Source organism: Fulvia fulva, chromosome 1 (genome assembly GCF_020509005.1).
Source record: "Fulvia fulva chromosome 1, complete sequence".
NCBI lineage: Eukaryota > Fungi > Ascomycota > Dothideomycetes > Mycosphaerellales > Mycosphaerellaceae > Fulvia > Fulvia fulva.
The window spans coordinates 1925488-1942201 of NC_063012.1; the positions used below are offsets into that span (position 1 = coordinate 1925488).

General features: G+C 53.4%; 7 protein-coding genes across 7 annotated transcripts; 5 read left to right on the plus strand and 2 right to left on the minus strand.

The window, feature by feature from the left end:
- Window positions 1-377: 377 nt before the first annotated feature.
- Window positions 378-1910, plus strand: CLAFUR5_20123 (Fe(II)/2-oxoglutarate-dependent dioxygenase; the record flags this gene model as incomplete). Its single annotated transcript, XM_059462960.1, has 1 exon — window positions 378-1910. One exon carries the CDS (start codon window positions 378-380, stop codon window positions 1908-1910), a length of 1533 nt encoding a protein of 510 aa, XP_059318853.1.
- A 517-nt stretch (window positions 1911-2427) lies between these two features.
- Window positions 2428-3015, plus strand: CLAFUR5_20124 (uncharacterized protein; the record flags this gene model as incomplete). Its single annotated transcript, XM_059462961.1, has 1 exon — window positions 2428-3015. One exon carries the CDS (start codon window positions 2428-2430, stop codon window positions 3013-3015), a length of 588 nt encoding a protein of 195 aa, XP_059318854.1.
- Window positions 3016-3914: 899 nt separating this feature from the next.
- Window positions 3915-4685, minus strand: CLAFUR5_00464 (Nicotinamide riboside kinase; the record flags this gene model as incomplete). Its single annotated transcript, XM_047899612.1, has 1 exon — window positions 3915-4685. The coding sequence occupies one exon, from the start codon at window positions 4683-4685 to the stop codon at window positions 3915-3917; it is 771 nt and encodes a 256-aa protein (XP_047756436.1).
- A 483-nt stretch (window positions 4686-5168) lies between these two features.
- CLAFUR5_00465 (Far upstream element-binding protein 3) lies at window positions 5169-6993 on the plus strand (the record flags this gene model as incomplete). Its single annotated transcript, XM_047899613.1, has 2 exons — window positions 5169-5208; window positions 5264-6993. 2 exons carry the CDS (start codon window positions 5169-5171, stop codon window positions 6991-6993), a joined length of 1770 nt encoding a protein of 589 aa, XP_047756437.1.
- Window positions 6994-7953: 960 nt separating this feature from the next.
- CLAFUR5_00466 (Dynactin, isoform) lies at window positions 7954-11922 on the plus strand (the record flags this gene model as incomplete). The annotated part of the gene is made up of 1 exon (XM_047899614.1): window positions 7954-11922. The coding sequence occupies one exon, from the start codon at window positions 7954-7956 to the stop codon at window positions 11920-11922; it is 3969 nt and encodes a 1322-aa protein (XP_047756438.1).
- A 221-nt stretch (window positions 11923-12143) lies between these two features.
- Window positions 12144-13325, minus strand: CLAFUR5_00467 (UDP-galactose transporter 1; the record flags this gene model as incomplete). The annotated part of the gene is made up of 1 exon (XM_047899615.1): window positions 12144-13325. One exon carries the CDS (start codon window positions 13323-13325, stop codon window positions 12144-12146), a length of 1182 nt encoding a protein of 393 aa, XP_047756439.1.
- A 523-nt stretch (window positions 13326-13848) lies between these two features.
- CLAFUR5_00468 (Acetoacetyl-CoA synthetase) lies at window positions 13849-16288 on the plus strand (the record flags this gene model as incomplete). The annotated part of the gene is made up of 8 exons (XM_047899616.1): window positions 13849-14761; window positions 14818-14945; window positions 14999-15297; window positions 15356-15490; window positions 15557-15699; window positions 15752-15783; window positions 15854-15947; window positions 15999-16288. 8 exons carry the CDS (start codon window positions 13849-13851, stop codon window positions 16286-16288), a joined length of 2034 nt encoding a protein of 677 aa, XP_047756430.1.
- Between the last annotated feature and the right edge of the window lie 426 nt (window positions 16289-16714).

Here is a 16714-nt window from a genome sequence, read left to right on the forward strand (position 1 = left end):
CAGAAGTGTGGTTGGGGCACACGACCTGATATACAGCGGTACAAACATAAGTACAAGTTCTGGTCACTTCTATGACTTGGAGGTTCTCTCGACAGGACACACCGTTGACCTACAAGCAACGTCACAGCTACAGCACTCTGCAGTCTAGTGTGACACACCACGACCTCGAGATCTGACCAGAATTGCCTTATCGCGGCAACACAAGGAGTACCGGGACCCGAAGCTGCAACTGCTCACAGGACGGGGTACACTGCAGCACCATTGATCGTCACGACCATCGTGGTCACGCTGACGAAGGCTTGCTTCTGCTAAGGCAAAGGTAGGTCCCAGCTTCAATCACGCAGCTTGACACCACAAACACTTCCTGTCTTCACAACATGCCACTGCAGCCTTCAGCAGAAGTATGCCGACGAGTGACAGCACCATGCCTCGGGCAGCAGGACCAGGCGGCCTCGAATGAGCGAGCCCATGTTCAGCAAGATGTCAATGTGCGACTGCAGTACCTCAAGGATGACCCGATCTACAAGAAGCAGAAGCCGCTTCAGATCACGCCGAACTTCTTGGACACAGAAAAGAAGACCAACGTGGGACTGGCCCCTGGCCAGCCGGAGACCATTCATGATGTACGTGGACGCATGGACCAGTTCTCACTGGACAGCCATGGGTTTCAGTACGTACATGCGCCTACATCTCTCACGGAATGGGCGTCTCAGCCGAAGATCGCAAAGGCCTACCTACCTGATCTGGAGCAGCTGCTCAAGCGAGAAGTCGCTGGTTGCGACGAGATCATATTCTACGATGCGAGGATTCGCCACTCAGACGAAGCTGGCCTGCGGATCGATGGCCTCTCGTACAATCCTTTCGCTAGGCAAGTGCACACAGACAATACCGAGAAGAGTGTCCTACATAAGATACGCAATCTCACCGAGATCAAGGCCGACTACCTTTTGAGTGGACGTGCTCGTATTATCAACATATGGCGGCCAATCAAGCATCCAGTATATGACTGCGGGCTTGCAGTCGCCGATGGTGGTAAGCTCCGGCAGGATGATGTGATAGAGTGCGATCGACATCGGCATGACACCAACGAATTCTGGGATACTATGGGAGTTATCCAATACAGACCAGGCTTCGAATGGTACTACATGTCCGAGCAGGACGAGCAAGACGTACTTCTGTTCAAAACATACGACAGCGACACTGGCATCAAAACGCGAACATGCCTCCATACTGCCTTCGATCTACCATCCGTGCCCGAGAATGCTCCCACGCGAGAAAGCATAGAGGTCCGAGCTTTGATTTTTACATATCCTACCACTAGCCAGAGACCGTTCGGCGCATGGACTATGCCTCAGCCACTCGCGGAGAGTCTAGAGCAAGGCCATCTCAAGCGGGTGGACGTGGAGCACAACATCACTGACTGCCCTCGAAACGACATAGACGAGGGTAACGAGATCAAAGCCGCCATGCTGCTACTCCGGAAACAAGAAATACAGAGGCTCGAGACGGAGCTTGAGCACGCTCGCAAGCAAATCTCCATATATGGGAGGTGGACCGAGGCATTACAGAGTCAGATCAGAGACCTTAATGCGAAGCTCAAGCAAAGCGAGTTCGATTTGAGGCTCGAGAACCAAGGGCTACGAGCTCAGCTAGTTGATGTCCAACTGCGTCATGGCCATGTCAATGTCAGTGATGATGAACGAACGATACTGCACCAGCAACTAGAACGAGCACAGTACGAAGTGCAAAAGTGGCGGGCTGAAGCTATGGGCTATGGCAATGATGCGGTCAGTCGAGTCTGGCAAGGCAGCGTCGACGAAGCTATTCGACGAGAACGTGAGAAAGATGCCGTCGTCATCAACAGTCTACGAGCTGAGCTTGAAGGCCTAAGAATTGCACAGGCTTCGTAGACTTTGACGCTTGCGAGTATGGCTGGTGACCAGGCTTTATCGGGGAAATGGGTTTTGCTTCGATGATCTATGGCCAATCAGAATGTCGACGACGACGATGATGGAGGAGGTGTAGTGTGCATGGCGGCTCGACGGCGGTAAGCGATTTCAAGTAACATCACCACATGGCAACCTCGTGCCGCAAGCCACGACATCTTGAGACGAACGAGGTAGGTCGATCTCTGCCTCATTGAGCGACAGCAGCGGTGTCTTAAAACGCGGCTTTGCCCAATCAAATATGGTGTACATGAACTTCAGCCCTGGCGCTCAGCTGCCACACTCGATAAGCCCGAGGCCAACTCTTGAAGCTCTTCGATCTTTCTTACTTCCACGATCAGATGCTCAAGGTTACACGACATTTGCAAACGGAGCATTATTTAAAGTGTGACCTTGCTTGATGAGTGCAACATGTCATCGGCTTGCTAGGCAAAACAATGGTTCTGTTGTCCATATACATTCCAAAGCTACTGACAACAACATGCCGTTCCTGAACGATCCTCGAGAGCTGCTAACGCCCATCATGAACGAAGAAGCTGATGCAAAGCCAGCACACTCTCCATTCGACGAAGATGACCATAAACCCTCGTTAGATACCCAAGACCAACATGATGAACAAAAAGAGACCCCCACCAAAGACGACCTCCTAGCCCGCCATCTAGAAACCATAGCCCTCTCCTTCATAACCGCAATCAACACCCGCAACCTCGACCCCTCCGTCGCCCCCTGGTCCACCTCCATGGTTGACCACTTCACCACCGGCTCCGGCACCGGGGCGCGCCCCTCCGCCACCAACAAAATCGAAATGCTAGCCGGCCACCGCAAGCTCGCCGACGCAAACCCGAATTTCCAGATAAGGATCACGAGTTTCACTACATTTGTGAGTGAGAAGATTGGAACGGCGCAGGTTGTGATGAATGCGCAGAGTACGGGGGTGCCGGGGGTGCCGGTGGGGTTGTGGAGGAATGCAGTGACGATTCTGGATTTTAGGATGGTTGGGCGGAGGTGGTTTGGGGTTAGGGAGAGTACGATTAGTGGGGCGGGGAGGATGGATCAGGATTGGTTTTGAGGGGGTGGGGATAGGGGGAGGGATTTGGGGACTGGAGTGCTGCTTGTTCGTGGATACCGTGAGACTGGATCGCACGCCTGGAGATGCACATCATCGAGCCACCTGGAGTCCTTGGGGACTTTGCAAAATCTCCGGTCATGCCGCAAGGTCTCAAAACGGGCTCTATATCATAGCGATCGTTGAGATCACGGTCGAGGTCGCCATATGCGGCACTCTGCGCACCTCTCGATCGGCTCGGAATCGACTGGCAAAGGTCTGGCAGTCATCTTGCGAGTATGCTCGACGTAGATTTGACGTGGAACGCCGCGGAGCTGGTCCACCAGAAGGCTTGCAACGGACTGTGCTGTTCTGCGAGCGTTCCAATGCGCAAGCGGTCGCTGAGATCGCCTGTGCAGCACCGCCGAGATCAATGGTCAATGGTCTAAGAGGGGTTTTCAGGCATCCATCTGGATATCTAGGGAGAAGTCGCAGGGGCTGAGGTCGGCGAAGGAATGGCGGTGTGTAGAGAAGCCAAGTCAGAGGGCAGTGTGGTCATGGCCGAGAAGTCGAAGGATTAAGTCTCGATGTTGACGAGATCAGCTTGGTTCGAACAGCTTTTCCTGTGCGAATGTGAAACAAATGCTGCGCCTGGCAAAAGCTATGGGTTGAAAGCGCATCACTGAGCAAGAGGTCGATTTGTAGTACCTGTTGCAATGAAGTGTAATTCCATATTGTGTTCCCGAGGACCACCCACGGTGCTTATTGGGTCATGCTGTTGAAGCCGCATTCGCGACAATGGTGCCGCCTCGAATCAATATTTATCCACTGAATCGAGAGCTGCCGTCAAGTTGAACCCTTCGATCATGCCTCTTGGAGGTGTAAGCCTTTTTAGTACCCACATCTTCTTGGACGCTCAACGTTCATGATGGCCTTCTAGACTCTGTGAAGTGCTCCAAAGCTTCGTCGAGCACCTCATACGCCCACTGCAGACAAGCTGTCATATCGCCTTGCGCATCTTGTGGCATTGCGCGGATCTTCAGCTGATCCAACGCGCTTTCATTAACTCCGCCCTCGACATCGCCGTCCTTGAACAAGAAGGCGTGGTCCTTAACATAATTCGGCCAGACCACATTGTCGACATAGCCTGGTGGATCCTCCCAGAATCCTTCCAGTGTCACATAACCTGATCTCGCCTCACGGCGTGATTTGGCAGTCTGGTAGTCAGTCCGCAAGAAGAGCTTGATGTCGAACAGAACTCGCACGCTCTTCATCCCTTCGGAGTACAGTAGAAAGCCATCGATGATAGCAATGGGTGGCGCATCTGCGAACATCCACTTTGAAGCCTTCCACTTCATGTCTTCAATCGCCACTCGATCCACATTAACTTGACCAACAGAATTCCGATCCTCCTTCGATGTAAAATCGGGTGGCGACATGCCATTTTCGCGGATATATTGTAGTGCTTTCTCAAAGGCAGGAATATCGATCGACTCCAGACAGTCCCAGTCAGCAACTCCGTCTTCATTCACGGGAATCTCGGCATCAGTCTTGTAGAAATCGTCTTCGTGGAGGATGAAGGCTCGAGGGAATATGTCCCTCAGAAGTCGGGCCAAGGTGGTCTTGCCGGAGGACGAGACGCCAGAGATGCCCAGGATTAATGCCTTGCTGTCGGATTCGCTTGCTTCTGCCATAACGGAGTGATGATCGTGACCTCCTTGCGATTCTCAGTACCTTCCTCTTGACGACGAGTTGTGCCCGTGAAGCAGTGACAAGAACTGTAGGGTCCCGGAAGGATGCTCGCATGTGAGTATGTGGCCAAACAGCTCCTTACAATGATCCTTCACAAGGTACTCACTTGACGCTTGTTCATGTGTTTGGTTCACTTTCATGGGTGTTAATTATTGGTTGATGAAGCAGTCCACGCACGTGCCATCCGCTTCAGCAGTTCCGGCTCCGGCAAGCTTCACAGACAATCTCCCTCTCCTTCCTGCAAACTTGGACATCCACCTTCTTTTCCACCACAACTCGTCGCGTCCTTCCCACACCCTCCGACAGCATCACCATCACATCGCGAACATCATACTACTTGCAGTCTCAACGCGCGACTCTATACGCCCAGAGGTCGCCAGTCACACATACAAGTGAGCTCCGCGCGACAAAGCGCAACCGCGATCATGGCGCAACCAGACATATCGCAGATTCTAGCTGCACTCGGTACGCTCTTCCCACGAACTGGCTCTACCCGGTGTGTACTGACGATTATGACTAGCAGCGCAGCAGGCTCCCGCGAATGGCACACCACAACAAGCTGCACCGCAGCATCCTCCCCCTAACCAGCCACCGCCAGGTTATCCACCCATGGGACTACCATCAGCACCTCCCAGCGCGCCACCACAGCAGAATCCATACCTTCCGCAGCCTTCACACATGGGCAATGTCGACCTAAGTGCGATCAAGCCGGTTAGTAGCGGGTCTGTGAGCATTGCAGATGCTATCGCGAAGGCAAGGGGCATTGCCGAGAGCCACGGCGTCCAGTCTTATGAGAATCGTCAAGCTTCTGCAACTCCTCGTGGCGGCGATCCGCGCCTGGCGGGCAGAGCTGGTCGACGTTCGAGATCGAGATCGCGCTCACCACCACGACGCGATAATTACGGCGGAAACCCATACCGTGACGAGCGCCGCGAGGATCCACGCCGAGGCAGCTACCGTCGGTCTCCTTCACAAGATCGTAATGACTTCCGCGGCGGCCGCGGCGGTCCACCGATGGGCAACCAACGTGGTGGAGATACCGAGACCGAGACCATCCGTGTAAAGTCTTCTCTCGTAGGTTTGATCATTGGGCGCAACGGTGAGAACCTCCGTAAGGTTGAGGCCGAAACCGGTGCACGCGTTCAATTCATTCAGGCAAGTGATAAGCACCAAGCTGAACGCCAATGCACCATTTCTGGTTCCACACGCGCACGAGAGAACGCGAAGACGGCCATTTTCACTATAATCGAGGAGAATGGTGGCAGCACGCCATCTCAAGATAGAGGCGCATACACACCCGGCATGCCTGGTAGGGCCAAGGTAAACCTACCTGCATTACGCGAAGGTGAGGCTAGCAGTCAGATCATGGTACCAGACAAGACGGTGGGCTTGATCATCGGACGTGGCGGTGAAACCATCAAGGAACTCCAAGAGAAGTCTGGATGCCATGTCAACATCGTAGGAGAGAACAAGAGCGTGAACGGTCTGCGCCCTGTCAATCTCATTGGCAGCGAGCGTGCTACAGCTCTAGCCAAGGAGCTCATCCTGGAGATCGTCGAGAGCGACAGCCGTGATCAACGTAGTGGTGGAGGCGGTGGTGGTTCCGGTACCAATGCAGTCGACCAGATGCGCGACCGTGGCTATCAGAATGACAACCGTGGTGGCCGCGGTGGCGGCGGCGGCGGTTATGGCGGAGGTGCTGGTGGTCGTGATCACATCGAGAAGACTATCCAGGTGCCATCTTCAGCTGTCGGCATGATTATTGGCAAAGGCGGCGAGACCATCAAGGACATGCAGCGCACGAGTGGCTGCAAGATCAACGTCAACCAGCCTCAGCAACCGGACCACCACCGAAACATTGACCTTGCAGGTACGGCAAGAGCAATGGAGGAAGCAGAACGTATCATCTGGGAGAAGGTCGAGACTGTTCGGCAGCGTGATGCTGCTGCTGGTCGTGGTGACGGTGGACGTGACCAAGGCCAATCACAGTATGATGGATACTCACAGCAGCAGCAAGCACCTCCTCAGGTGCCCAGCTATGGGTCGTACATGGGTGCCGGAGCGCCACAGGTACCCCCAGCAATGCCGGCATTCCAGATGCCACCCATGCAACAAGCGACGCCACAGCCTGGAGCGCAGCCATCGAGTGATCAGCCGGCCCCGGACCCATACGCCGTGCAACAGTGGTATGCGCAATGGTATGCGCAGCAGATGAGCAACCAAGGCGGCGCACCACCAGGCGCTCAGTAAGCCCATTGAATGGTGTGCTGAACTTACCGTGACGATGAGATGATACCGTGATCGGGTGACTTTCGACAGTTGGCTTTTGACGGTTTTCACCCTGCTCCTGGACTGGTGATCTTTGCGATGATATCCGCGCCTCAGGCGCCATGACTGTCCGTCTACTCGATCGACATGGTTCTTTTATGCACTTTGGGGAAGTGAAGCGTCCGTCTGAAGGTGCAGAAGCCATCGTGTGCTGCATTCGACTCTTAAGCGCCTCGTCATCGGTCATGCAATGTCGTCGATGTTATTCATTGGACTCGCGTCATCGCGTCTACATCTACGTTCTACGCTGACACGTCCGTCCTTCACGGGATCGCCTGCATGGTCAACGACGGGCCTGATCGTGTCTTCTATCGCCAGAGAGATACCATGGCTTCGACCTAGAATGAGCTGCCAGGTGCCAGAACCGCCCCATTGGCTTCACGCTCCTGCCGTGGTCTATCATACAGTGGAATGGGGTGCGATCCTAGGAAATGGTTATGAAAGCAAAAGCGAGTACCATGCATTATGCGCGAATAGGTTGCATGGACAGTGGTCTTTCCCCTGCCAGGAGGCTCAGGACTACAGGCAAAAGTACTCTCAACTCTGTTATCGTAATAGCTTTGCAGCGTGTAGAACAGCAGCATATCTAATAATACCAACCTTTGCCTGCTTCCGTACACTGTTCACCTGTCAGTAATTCAATCATTAATGAAATACCCCTGCTGAGTAAGCCGAATATCTCCAACGCGTCTAATGCTTTGTGGAGAACATGACCCGTGCCATGAAGCGTCAACAATCCCACCACGAACTCGACGACTTGCATATACAATTCATGCGCGATTTGTGACGGCCGACTTGGACAGGAGACTTTGGCGGACGACCGGCAGACTACACACAACACAGATGCTTCGAGGGCGTTATGAGCGACTGGGATGAAACAGCATGAGCACGCCTGCACTGTCCGTCGGGCAGAAGGTCGAGCTCAACGACGGCCGCATTGGAACGATCCGATATTTGGGCAGTACATCATTCGCGGCCGGCGAGTGGGTGGGTGTCGAGCTTGAGGAAGCGACGGGCAAGAATGATGGCTCCGTCCAGGCGAAGCGATATTTCGAGTGCGCCGCTGCACACGGCATCTTCTGTCGCGACAGTGGCATAAAGGATGTGCTGCCGGAGCCCAAACCAAAGGCCAAGCCGGCGGGCAATGGCGCTCCGGTCAAAGGCAGGCCGAGCAGCATACAGGGAACATTGAATGGCACGAGGCGGCAGACACTGCAGCAGGATGCACCAGGCAGGAGAGTGAGCACGCTACAGAACAGTCCGACACCCGCAGGAAGAGTCCCTAGTGGTATCAGGTCGCCAGTCAAGTCACCGACCAAGCAGCTCGGCACCAATGGAACATCCAGCGCCTCAACCTCGAGGACTGGAACACCACCGGTCACTGGCAAGAAACCTGTTGCAGCAGGTGCTGCAAAACCGAGTAGAGCTAGCATGCTTCCACCGAGCACAGTGGGCGCAGCTGCAGGGCGGAGGACGTCTACCCTTCCCTCAGCAGGCGCAACGAGGGCAGCTCGACAAGCACCGCCATCGACCACCACCTCGAGGAGTTCTGCCATGTCGAAGACGTCCGCGGTCTCGCGGGCAGCACCTAGCACCCGACCTGGATTGCAGGAGCGATTACGAGCTGCAAAAGAAGAGTCCACGGGTGACGAGGCCAGTGAGCGCTCTAGTGTGCTGTCGCCCAGAGAAAGCGCAGCATCAGAAGTCGCAAGTCAAGATGAGGCCGAAAGTGAGATGGACGAGCGAGACGACACTATTACCAACTTCGCACCTCCGCCAGTACCACCCGTTCCACAAGAGCCACCACCTCCTCTATCAAGGTCAAGACGGACCTCCTCGCCTGGTGCGTCTATACATTCTCAACGCACTCTACGTAGTGGAGCCGCTTCCAACCGAGAGATCGAGGAGTTGCAGACAAAGGTGCGCTTACTGGAGCGCAAGCGAACCGAAGATCGAGAGCTCAAGCAGAGCCTGGAGAAGGCAGAACGCGAGCGTGACCAGTACAAGGGTATCATAGAAAAGCTGCAGGACAAATACCGGCCTTGGGGTGCAGAAATTGAGAAGCTGAAGAAAGAGCTAGCAGAGTACCAGAAGCGAGTAGAGGACGTGGACGAGATGCAAGCAAGACACGAAGTCGAATTGGAAGCGGCCTTGGTCGATCGGGAGTTTGCTGAAGAGCAGGCGGAAAGTTTCAAGGAGAACCTTGAAACTCTTCGCTCGAAGAATGAAGAGTATGAGCTAGAGCTTGACATTTTGCGCCAAGAGAAAGAAGGATACAGTACCGCAACGACTCCGGAGGACCGCGCGAGCGTTGGGTGGCTTCAGCTGGAGAGGACAAACGATCGTCTACGAGAGGCACTCCTCAGTCTTCGCGATATGACCCAGGACAAGGAAGCGGAGCTTAAAGAGGAGATCGACGCCCTGGAAGAGCAAGTCAAAGACATGGAAAGCATGAAGGGCCAGTTCGAGGGCACGAAAGAACAACTTCTTCGCAGCCAAAGCCAGTGTGAGGAGCTCCAGCAGCGACTAGAGGCCGCTGAGGTCGCCGATGAAATGATCGAGAATCTTGGTGAGGAGAACGAAAACCTTCGTCTCAAGATGAATGAACTGCGCGGAGCCATTGAGGACCTTGAAGCTCTGAAAGAATTGAACGACGAGCTCGAAATCAATCATGTTGAAGCCGAGAAGCAGATGCAAGAGGAGCTTGACTTCAAGGACAGTTTACTTCTGGACCGTGAGCGAACCGCGAGAGAACAGCAGCAGCAGCTCGATCAGGCTGACTATAACATCAACCGCTTCAGGGAGCTTGTCACTCAGCTACAGAGTGATCTGCAAGATCTAGAGGCCAGCAAGCAGATATCCGAATCGGAAGCTGCCCAGCTGTCAAGCAAATCGCGAGCCATGATGGATCTTAACCACAAGCTACAATCAAGCGCCGCCAAGACACAGGTCAAGACAATCGATCTCGAGCTGCGAAAGCTGGACGCAGAACAAGCTTCTGAGCATCTGGCGATCATCCAGCTGTTCTTGCCCGACTCTTTCGAGGCTGAACGTGACAGTGTTCTGTCACTTCTACGCTTCAAGCGCATCGGTTTCAAGGCCAACTTGATACAGAGCTTTGTCAAGGAGCGGATCGCTTCGTTCGGCACTCGAGCCCAAGATGAGGCGGTCTTTGCAGCATGCGATGCGCTCGACAAATTGACATGGATTACTGGAGTGGCAGATCAACTGGTCAACTCTATTAGCAGCTGCAGCGCAAACACGTTCGCGCAGTACGGCGGCGCACTGTACGAGCTCGAAGTCGTCGAGCGAACCATGAATGACTATGTCGATGCGCTGCGGCGTGATGATCTCAACGAAGCGGACATGCCTGTCCGTCTCGGCAGATCGATCGAGGTCATGACACATCTGTCGAGTCTACATCTACACAACGGGTTGGCAGACCATGCGGACGACCTCATAAACAGGGCATTGTTGTTGCAAAGTCGACTCGACAGCGCCACCACGGCATTCACGTTGACCAAGACGATGATTCAGAAGCACTTGCCAATACCTTCGGATGAGGACGACGAAGATGATGACGGCAGTACGTCTGATACTGCGCTGATCGTGAACCGACTCAAGTCCATCATTGAGCAGACGAGGAACGCGAAGGTTGTTTCCGGGAAAACACATCGGGCTCTCTCCGATCTACAAGTCAGCCACATGACCCTGGATCAACGTTTCGTGGAATACTTCGAGAAGGTTGAGTCCGTCGTCTCGCAGATAGCGACATACGCGTGCCAGTGCGGGTCCAGCCTGCAAGAGACGTTCTTCGAAGAGGGCCGTAACGAACCTTTCACGCCATCAGAGGTGGCAGCTGTGCTCTCGCGAGTCGCTACAAGCTTGTTCTCGCTACCCAGCGCTGAGGCTGGACCGTACGCCACTCTTGCCACCAAACTTCGTGATCTCAGTAGCCTGTTGACCGATCTCTCTGCGCTACCTACTGATATTGACAACACAGTTGAGTTCGAACGAGCTCCAGCGCCATGGGTGGCTCGGGCGGAAGAGCTCAAGCAGACCAAGATAACATCTGGCGAGGTTGAAGCCGAGCTGACGAGAACGCTGGAATCTGTGCGCGAGCGCGACAGTGCCCTCAGACAGAAGGAAACCGAGCTCGAGGAGCAGAGTGTGCGCATCGAAATGCTCGAGGCCAGGATGAAAGATGCCAGCAAGCGATCTGCTAAGATCGCTGAGCTTGAGCGTAGCCTACGAGAAGCAAAGGAGAACGAAGCCAAGGCCAAGGGCGAGCTTAAAAATGCACGACAAGAATCGCAGCGTGACCTTGATCGTGTACGCGATGAGATGGGACGACTGGCTGAGGCACGCAAGACAAGTGGCCGTAGCCGAGAGCTCGATGGCGATGCAATGGGCGCGAGTGTAAGGATCACGATCAAACGGCAGGAATACAAGATTGCTGGTCTTGAAGGTGCCGTGAGGTATCTCAAGGAGGACAATCATCGCCTACGACTACCCGCCGCAACTGCACCAGTGGCCACGCAGTCAAGCATCGGCTGGCTGAAAGATCCATTGCAGAAGCCACAAAAGGCTTCGAAAGTGCTGCAAAGAGAAGGCAGCAAGGCCCTCGAGCAGTTGCTGGTGCTTGCATCGCAGCCACCCAGCATCGACCTTACGAAGATGCCGGAGAATAAGCTTGCCTGGCGACCGGCGAAAGAAAGTAGTCGTTGGCAAATCGAACACAGGAACGAAGAATGGGCTGACTGGAAGCAGTGGCGGGAAGAGCTCATCAGTAGAGCAACAATGTCGATGCCCAGAGGCGGCAGGGTGGCGACGAATGGCGTTGCGGCATAGCGCAGGCAGACTTGCTGTGATCGACTTTCGGCGTCTTTGATTGTATAGCGCTTGATCCAATGATACCCACGTAGAGCAGAGCGAATTGAACAAGCTGTGAAAGTATGTTACTTCAGATACGTTCTCGAGACGAAAGTGAGAGTGACAGATCAGTACTTCGGCTGTAGTCTTCTTGGTCATGTACGATCTTGCCTGTATCTTTTTTACATCTTCAACTTCCCTCATGCCTTGGCCTTCTTCTCCTTCATCTTCCGTTCCTTCTCCCTCTTCGACAGCTGTGCTTCCACCCCCACACCACCAAACACCAGACCAACTCCCAACCACTGCATAGCACTCAACGTATGCCCAAACCACACCACCGACAGAATCATCGTCAACATCTTCCTCGTGACTGTAACCGTCACCAACAACAAACTCCCAAAAATCGACAAGGTCATGAAGATGAACACCTGCCCCATCGCACCACAAGCTGCAAACCCTAAAATGTCCCAACCGACAGCTGGGTGCCTTTGCACGAAGCTTAACGCTTCCTGTAGTTCCCCGGCACCCTTGACGTCGATGCCGGTTAGGGCTCCTAGGCCACTTTGCACTAGGTACGGGGAGACTAATAGGAAGGTGGATGTGAGGAATGTCGACATGATGTTCAGGGCGCACATCATCTGTTGTCCAGTATAGGGTCTGAACGACGCATAAATATCATCCTGCGTCGAGTTCGTGAGGCCGTCGAAGAGGAGGTTCACGCCCAGGAGTCCTAGACCGTAGATACTGTTCCCGCTCTGGTTCCCCTTCTTCTTCGACCCGGAGCCGGAGTGGAGTGTGAAGACGGCCACGCCGGCGGTCACGAGTGCCACCACGGCGTACTTGTAGAAGGGATACTTCTTCCGGTACAGCGTAACGTGTAAGAACATAACCGGCAACAGTTTGCACGATTTCGCGAGGATGAAAGTGATATAATCCACATGCTGCAAACTCGCATACCCAAACGGACTCGCGAGCGAACTCGTCACAGCCACCAGCGACAACGGCCACAAGATCTTCTTCGAGGGGTAAATTGGTAAATCCGCGGCGTGCTTCCGCGTGAGGAGGATATAAACATACCCCAGAGCTGCCGCGAAGAGCGATTGGACGGTGTTGATGACGACGGGGTATTTGAAGACTTCGCGGGACGTTTCGGTGCCGTAGTTGGTGGTTGTGATGCGTTCTTGGAGCACGCCCCAGGTGAGGAAGGAGGCGTAGATTCCGCCTACGCAGATGAAGAGGTTGGTTGTGTTCGCGGAGTCTTTGGCTTTGGAGTCGGTTGTGAGGGATACGTCGTTCTTGCCTGCTATTGTGGGGCCGTTGGCGAGGTTGGGGAGGTTTCCGTCTGGTTGTCGATGGCGGATGGAGCCATTTTGGGTGGCCATTGGGAAGGTATATCGATGGGGTTGGCTGTGGTGAGTTTTCCGAGTGGTCGTGTTGCTAGCAGGTGTTCAATGGGGAGAGGGTCCTGCGCATGCGGTGCGTTCCAAGAGCGAAATTGTGGTGGAATGCGAAGACGTCAACTCACTGTTGGATCTAATGTTTTGAGATGAGGCCTGATGAAGAAAGGTGTCTCTCCTGGAAGAATGCACGGACGTCTCTCGGCAAATTGCCGTCCGTCTCACGAGTCGCAACGTGAAGTCAGCTCCTTTTCTTGCCTCGTGCACATCTTGGACGAACGACATCGTGAAGGTGATGGTTCTTCAGGCTCTGTTCTGCTGGTAGCGGAAGACTTGGTTCACAAGACATCTCGCCTGACCTATCCTCGGCATATGCAGTCTGTCCCCGCCGACGCCGTCCTTGCCGAGCGGTATCGCCATGATAAATTGATAATGTCCTGCTGGTGCTGCTGTAGAAGAGGTTCGTGGTATCAGTTTTGCTCGCCGGCTCACCATTTCCACCCAGGGCATGGCCGTTCCAGAGCATGTACCGCAGCCAGTATGGTTTCCCTCCAATGCCGGCACGACACCTATGGACGGCTATCGACGACACATTAACAGGAAGTTCTACCAGAATCTGAAGACTACCCAAGATGTACATAGATGGAGTGTCCACCGGCCCCAGGACTTCTGGATCCATCTGTGGAAATGGCTGAAGCTGACGCCTGCTCTACCTCCAGGAACGACACAGGCTTACGACCCAGCCATCCCCATGAGCCAAAATCCTGAATTCTTTCCAGGTCTACAGATGAACTACGCAGAGAATGCGCTCTTCTCAAATCCAAATGACGATGCTGTTGCCCTCATTGGCCTTCGAGATGACACCAACCTCGATGCAACCGACGGCGAGACTTTGACTTGGCATCAATACAGAGAGCAGGTACGTCTCACTGCAAGTGCATTGAAGCATTGCGGCGTAAAGAAGGGCGATAGAGTCGCCGCTGTTGTCGCAACCTCGATGTGGGCCGTGGTGCTATACCACGCATCAGCCAGCATGGGAGCAATCTTCACATCGATCAGTCCTGACCTTGGTTCGGAAGGGTGTGTGTCCCGATTGCAGCAGGTTACTCCTACCATACTCTTCGTGGACTCCCATACGGTATACAAGGGAAAGACTGTGTCCACATCCTCGAAGTTGGACAGCATTATGGAACGTCTCGAACCGAAGCCTCTGGTCTATGTCGTGCCAATAGAGCCGGAACGTACAAAGCATCAGACGATCGACCACTTCCTGGAAATGGCTGATCCGGCTGATCCTTTGGTCTTCACTCGCGTACCGTTCAATTACCCACTCTTAATATGCTACTCCTCAGGCACGACCGGTGCACCCAAGTGTATAGTACACCAGCACGGCCTCATCCTACAGCTGAAAAAGATTGCCGGTGAGTACCGGTGAACATATACGTTTGCGAAATGGATAACCACTGACTAGGACCAGTCCTTCATAACTCTTCAACTCCAGACGATATCATCTTGCAGTACTCCTCGACTTCATGGGTTGTTTTCTATGTAATGTGCGGGTACATTGCCGCCGGTGCTAAGACAATACTGTACAACGGCAGTCCGGTGAGTCTTTCATTTCGTTAGAACGACGAGCAACTGATCGATCTGCGTCTTAGATGTACCCAGACACCAATCAGCTTCTGCGAATGATTCAGAAGTATCGCGTGACCTACTTCGGTACCTCACCACGATATCTGCTTGAGCTAGAAATGAGCAAGGGCATACCGAAGAACGATTTCGACTTGTCTTCCTTGCGTATAGTCTATACGACTGGCGCCACTCTATCGTCAGAACAGTACCGATGGTTCTACCGCTCGTTTCCAGCCCATATCCACCTTTGCAATACAGCTGGAGGGACAGACATAGCAACATCACTGATCGCAGCCGACCCTTGTGGCCCGATATATGCTGGAGAGTTAGTATATGTATCGACTGAACCGATGTTGGTGGTCTGGCTGACTCAAACCCCTTGGCAGGATGCAGATACTTGCGCTTGGGCACGACGTGGATATTGCAGACCCCGAGACTGGCGACTCTATCATGATGTCTGGTGAAGCTGGAGAACTCATTATCAGGTCGCCATTCCCTAGCATGCCTTGCTTCTTTTGGTAAGTCCTTCAAGCCTTCGCTCCATATCCCCTCGTCCAGTTCAGGCACTGACAGCTTCTTCACAGGGGGGACCACGATGGATCACGATATAGATCTTCTTACTTCGAACGATTCCATGGAATAGATGTATGGGCGCAGCACGATTGGCTTCAATACAACCCGAAGACTGGAGGCATGATCATGCATGGACGATCTGACGGGGTCTTGAGTCGGTCTCGCAACACACTTCTAGTCACTCCAAGCACTGACATGTCTTACAGATCCGTCTGGCATTCGCTTTGGCTCTGGAGAAGTAAGTATAGCCTATACGTCGAATGAAGAGCACGACGCTTCTCACGTGCATGTGCTGATCATGGCGCTAGATCTACTCAATAGTCGAGTCTCCACTCTTCACTGACCAGATATCGAATAGTCTCTGTGTGGGGCGCAGAAGGCCACAAGATAAGGACGAAGATGGTCCGTAAAGGCATCGCGACTCGTGAACTCATATGAACTGACAGATTACAGTGTTCCTTTTCGTGGTCATGTTACCTAGTCAGCAACTGACTCCAGAACTATCTCAGAAGATCAAAGCAGCAATCAAGAATGGACTATCGCCTCGCCACGTTCCCAAATTTTTGATAGCAGTGCCAGAAATCCCGACTACCATCAACGGCAAGAAGGTCGAGGCTGCTGTGAAACAGACGATCAGCGGCAAAGACATCATACCAAGCAACACCGTCTCGAATCCAGGATCGATCGACTTCTTCAAGCGGTTCCGAGAGCTCGAACATGAGCCAAGAGCGAGCAGACTATAGTCGGTCGAAAGGTCTGCCAGCTCGTTGCACTACGATAGATGCGAAGATGACTCTGTGGTCAAAGGAAGACTTCGCCGAGCTGTTACATCAAGAGCGTACAATAGAGACAGGGCTTGATTGCACGGAGATATTGTCAAGCTTCACTAAATAGGCAGCTCAAATTGCATGACGAGAGTGTGCATCTGCGACAAGCGCCCAAATGCTTGACGATCTGTGCATGTCTGCTCGACGGGATGCTTGCCGCTGCTTTGTACAGATCACTGCAGAAAATTCTAACCGGGGTCACCAAACTTTAAGATTCTATAGTAATACAACACTACTACCTTATTTCTCTATATATAGCAGTCCTATTACGTTTAATAAGTGTTTATCTAGTACGCCTAAAGTTATTATATCTATTAATCTAGTTAGGCCGTTATATCTACT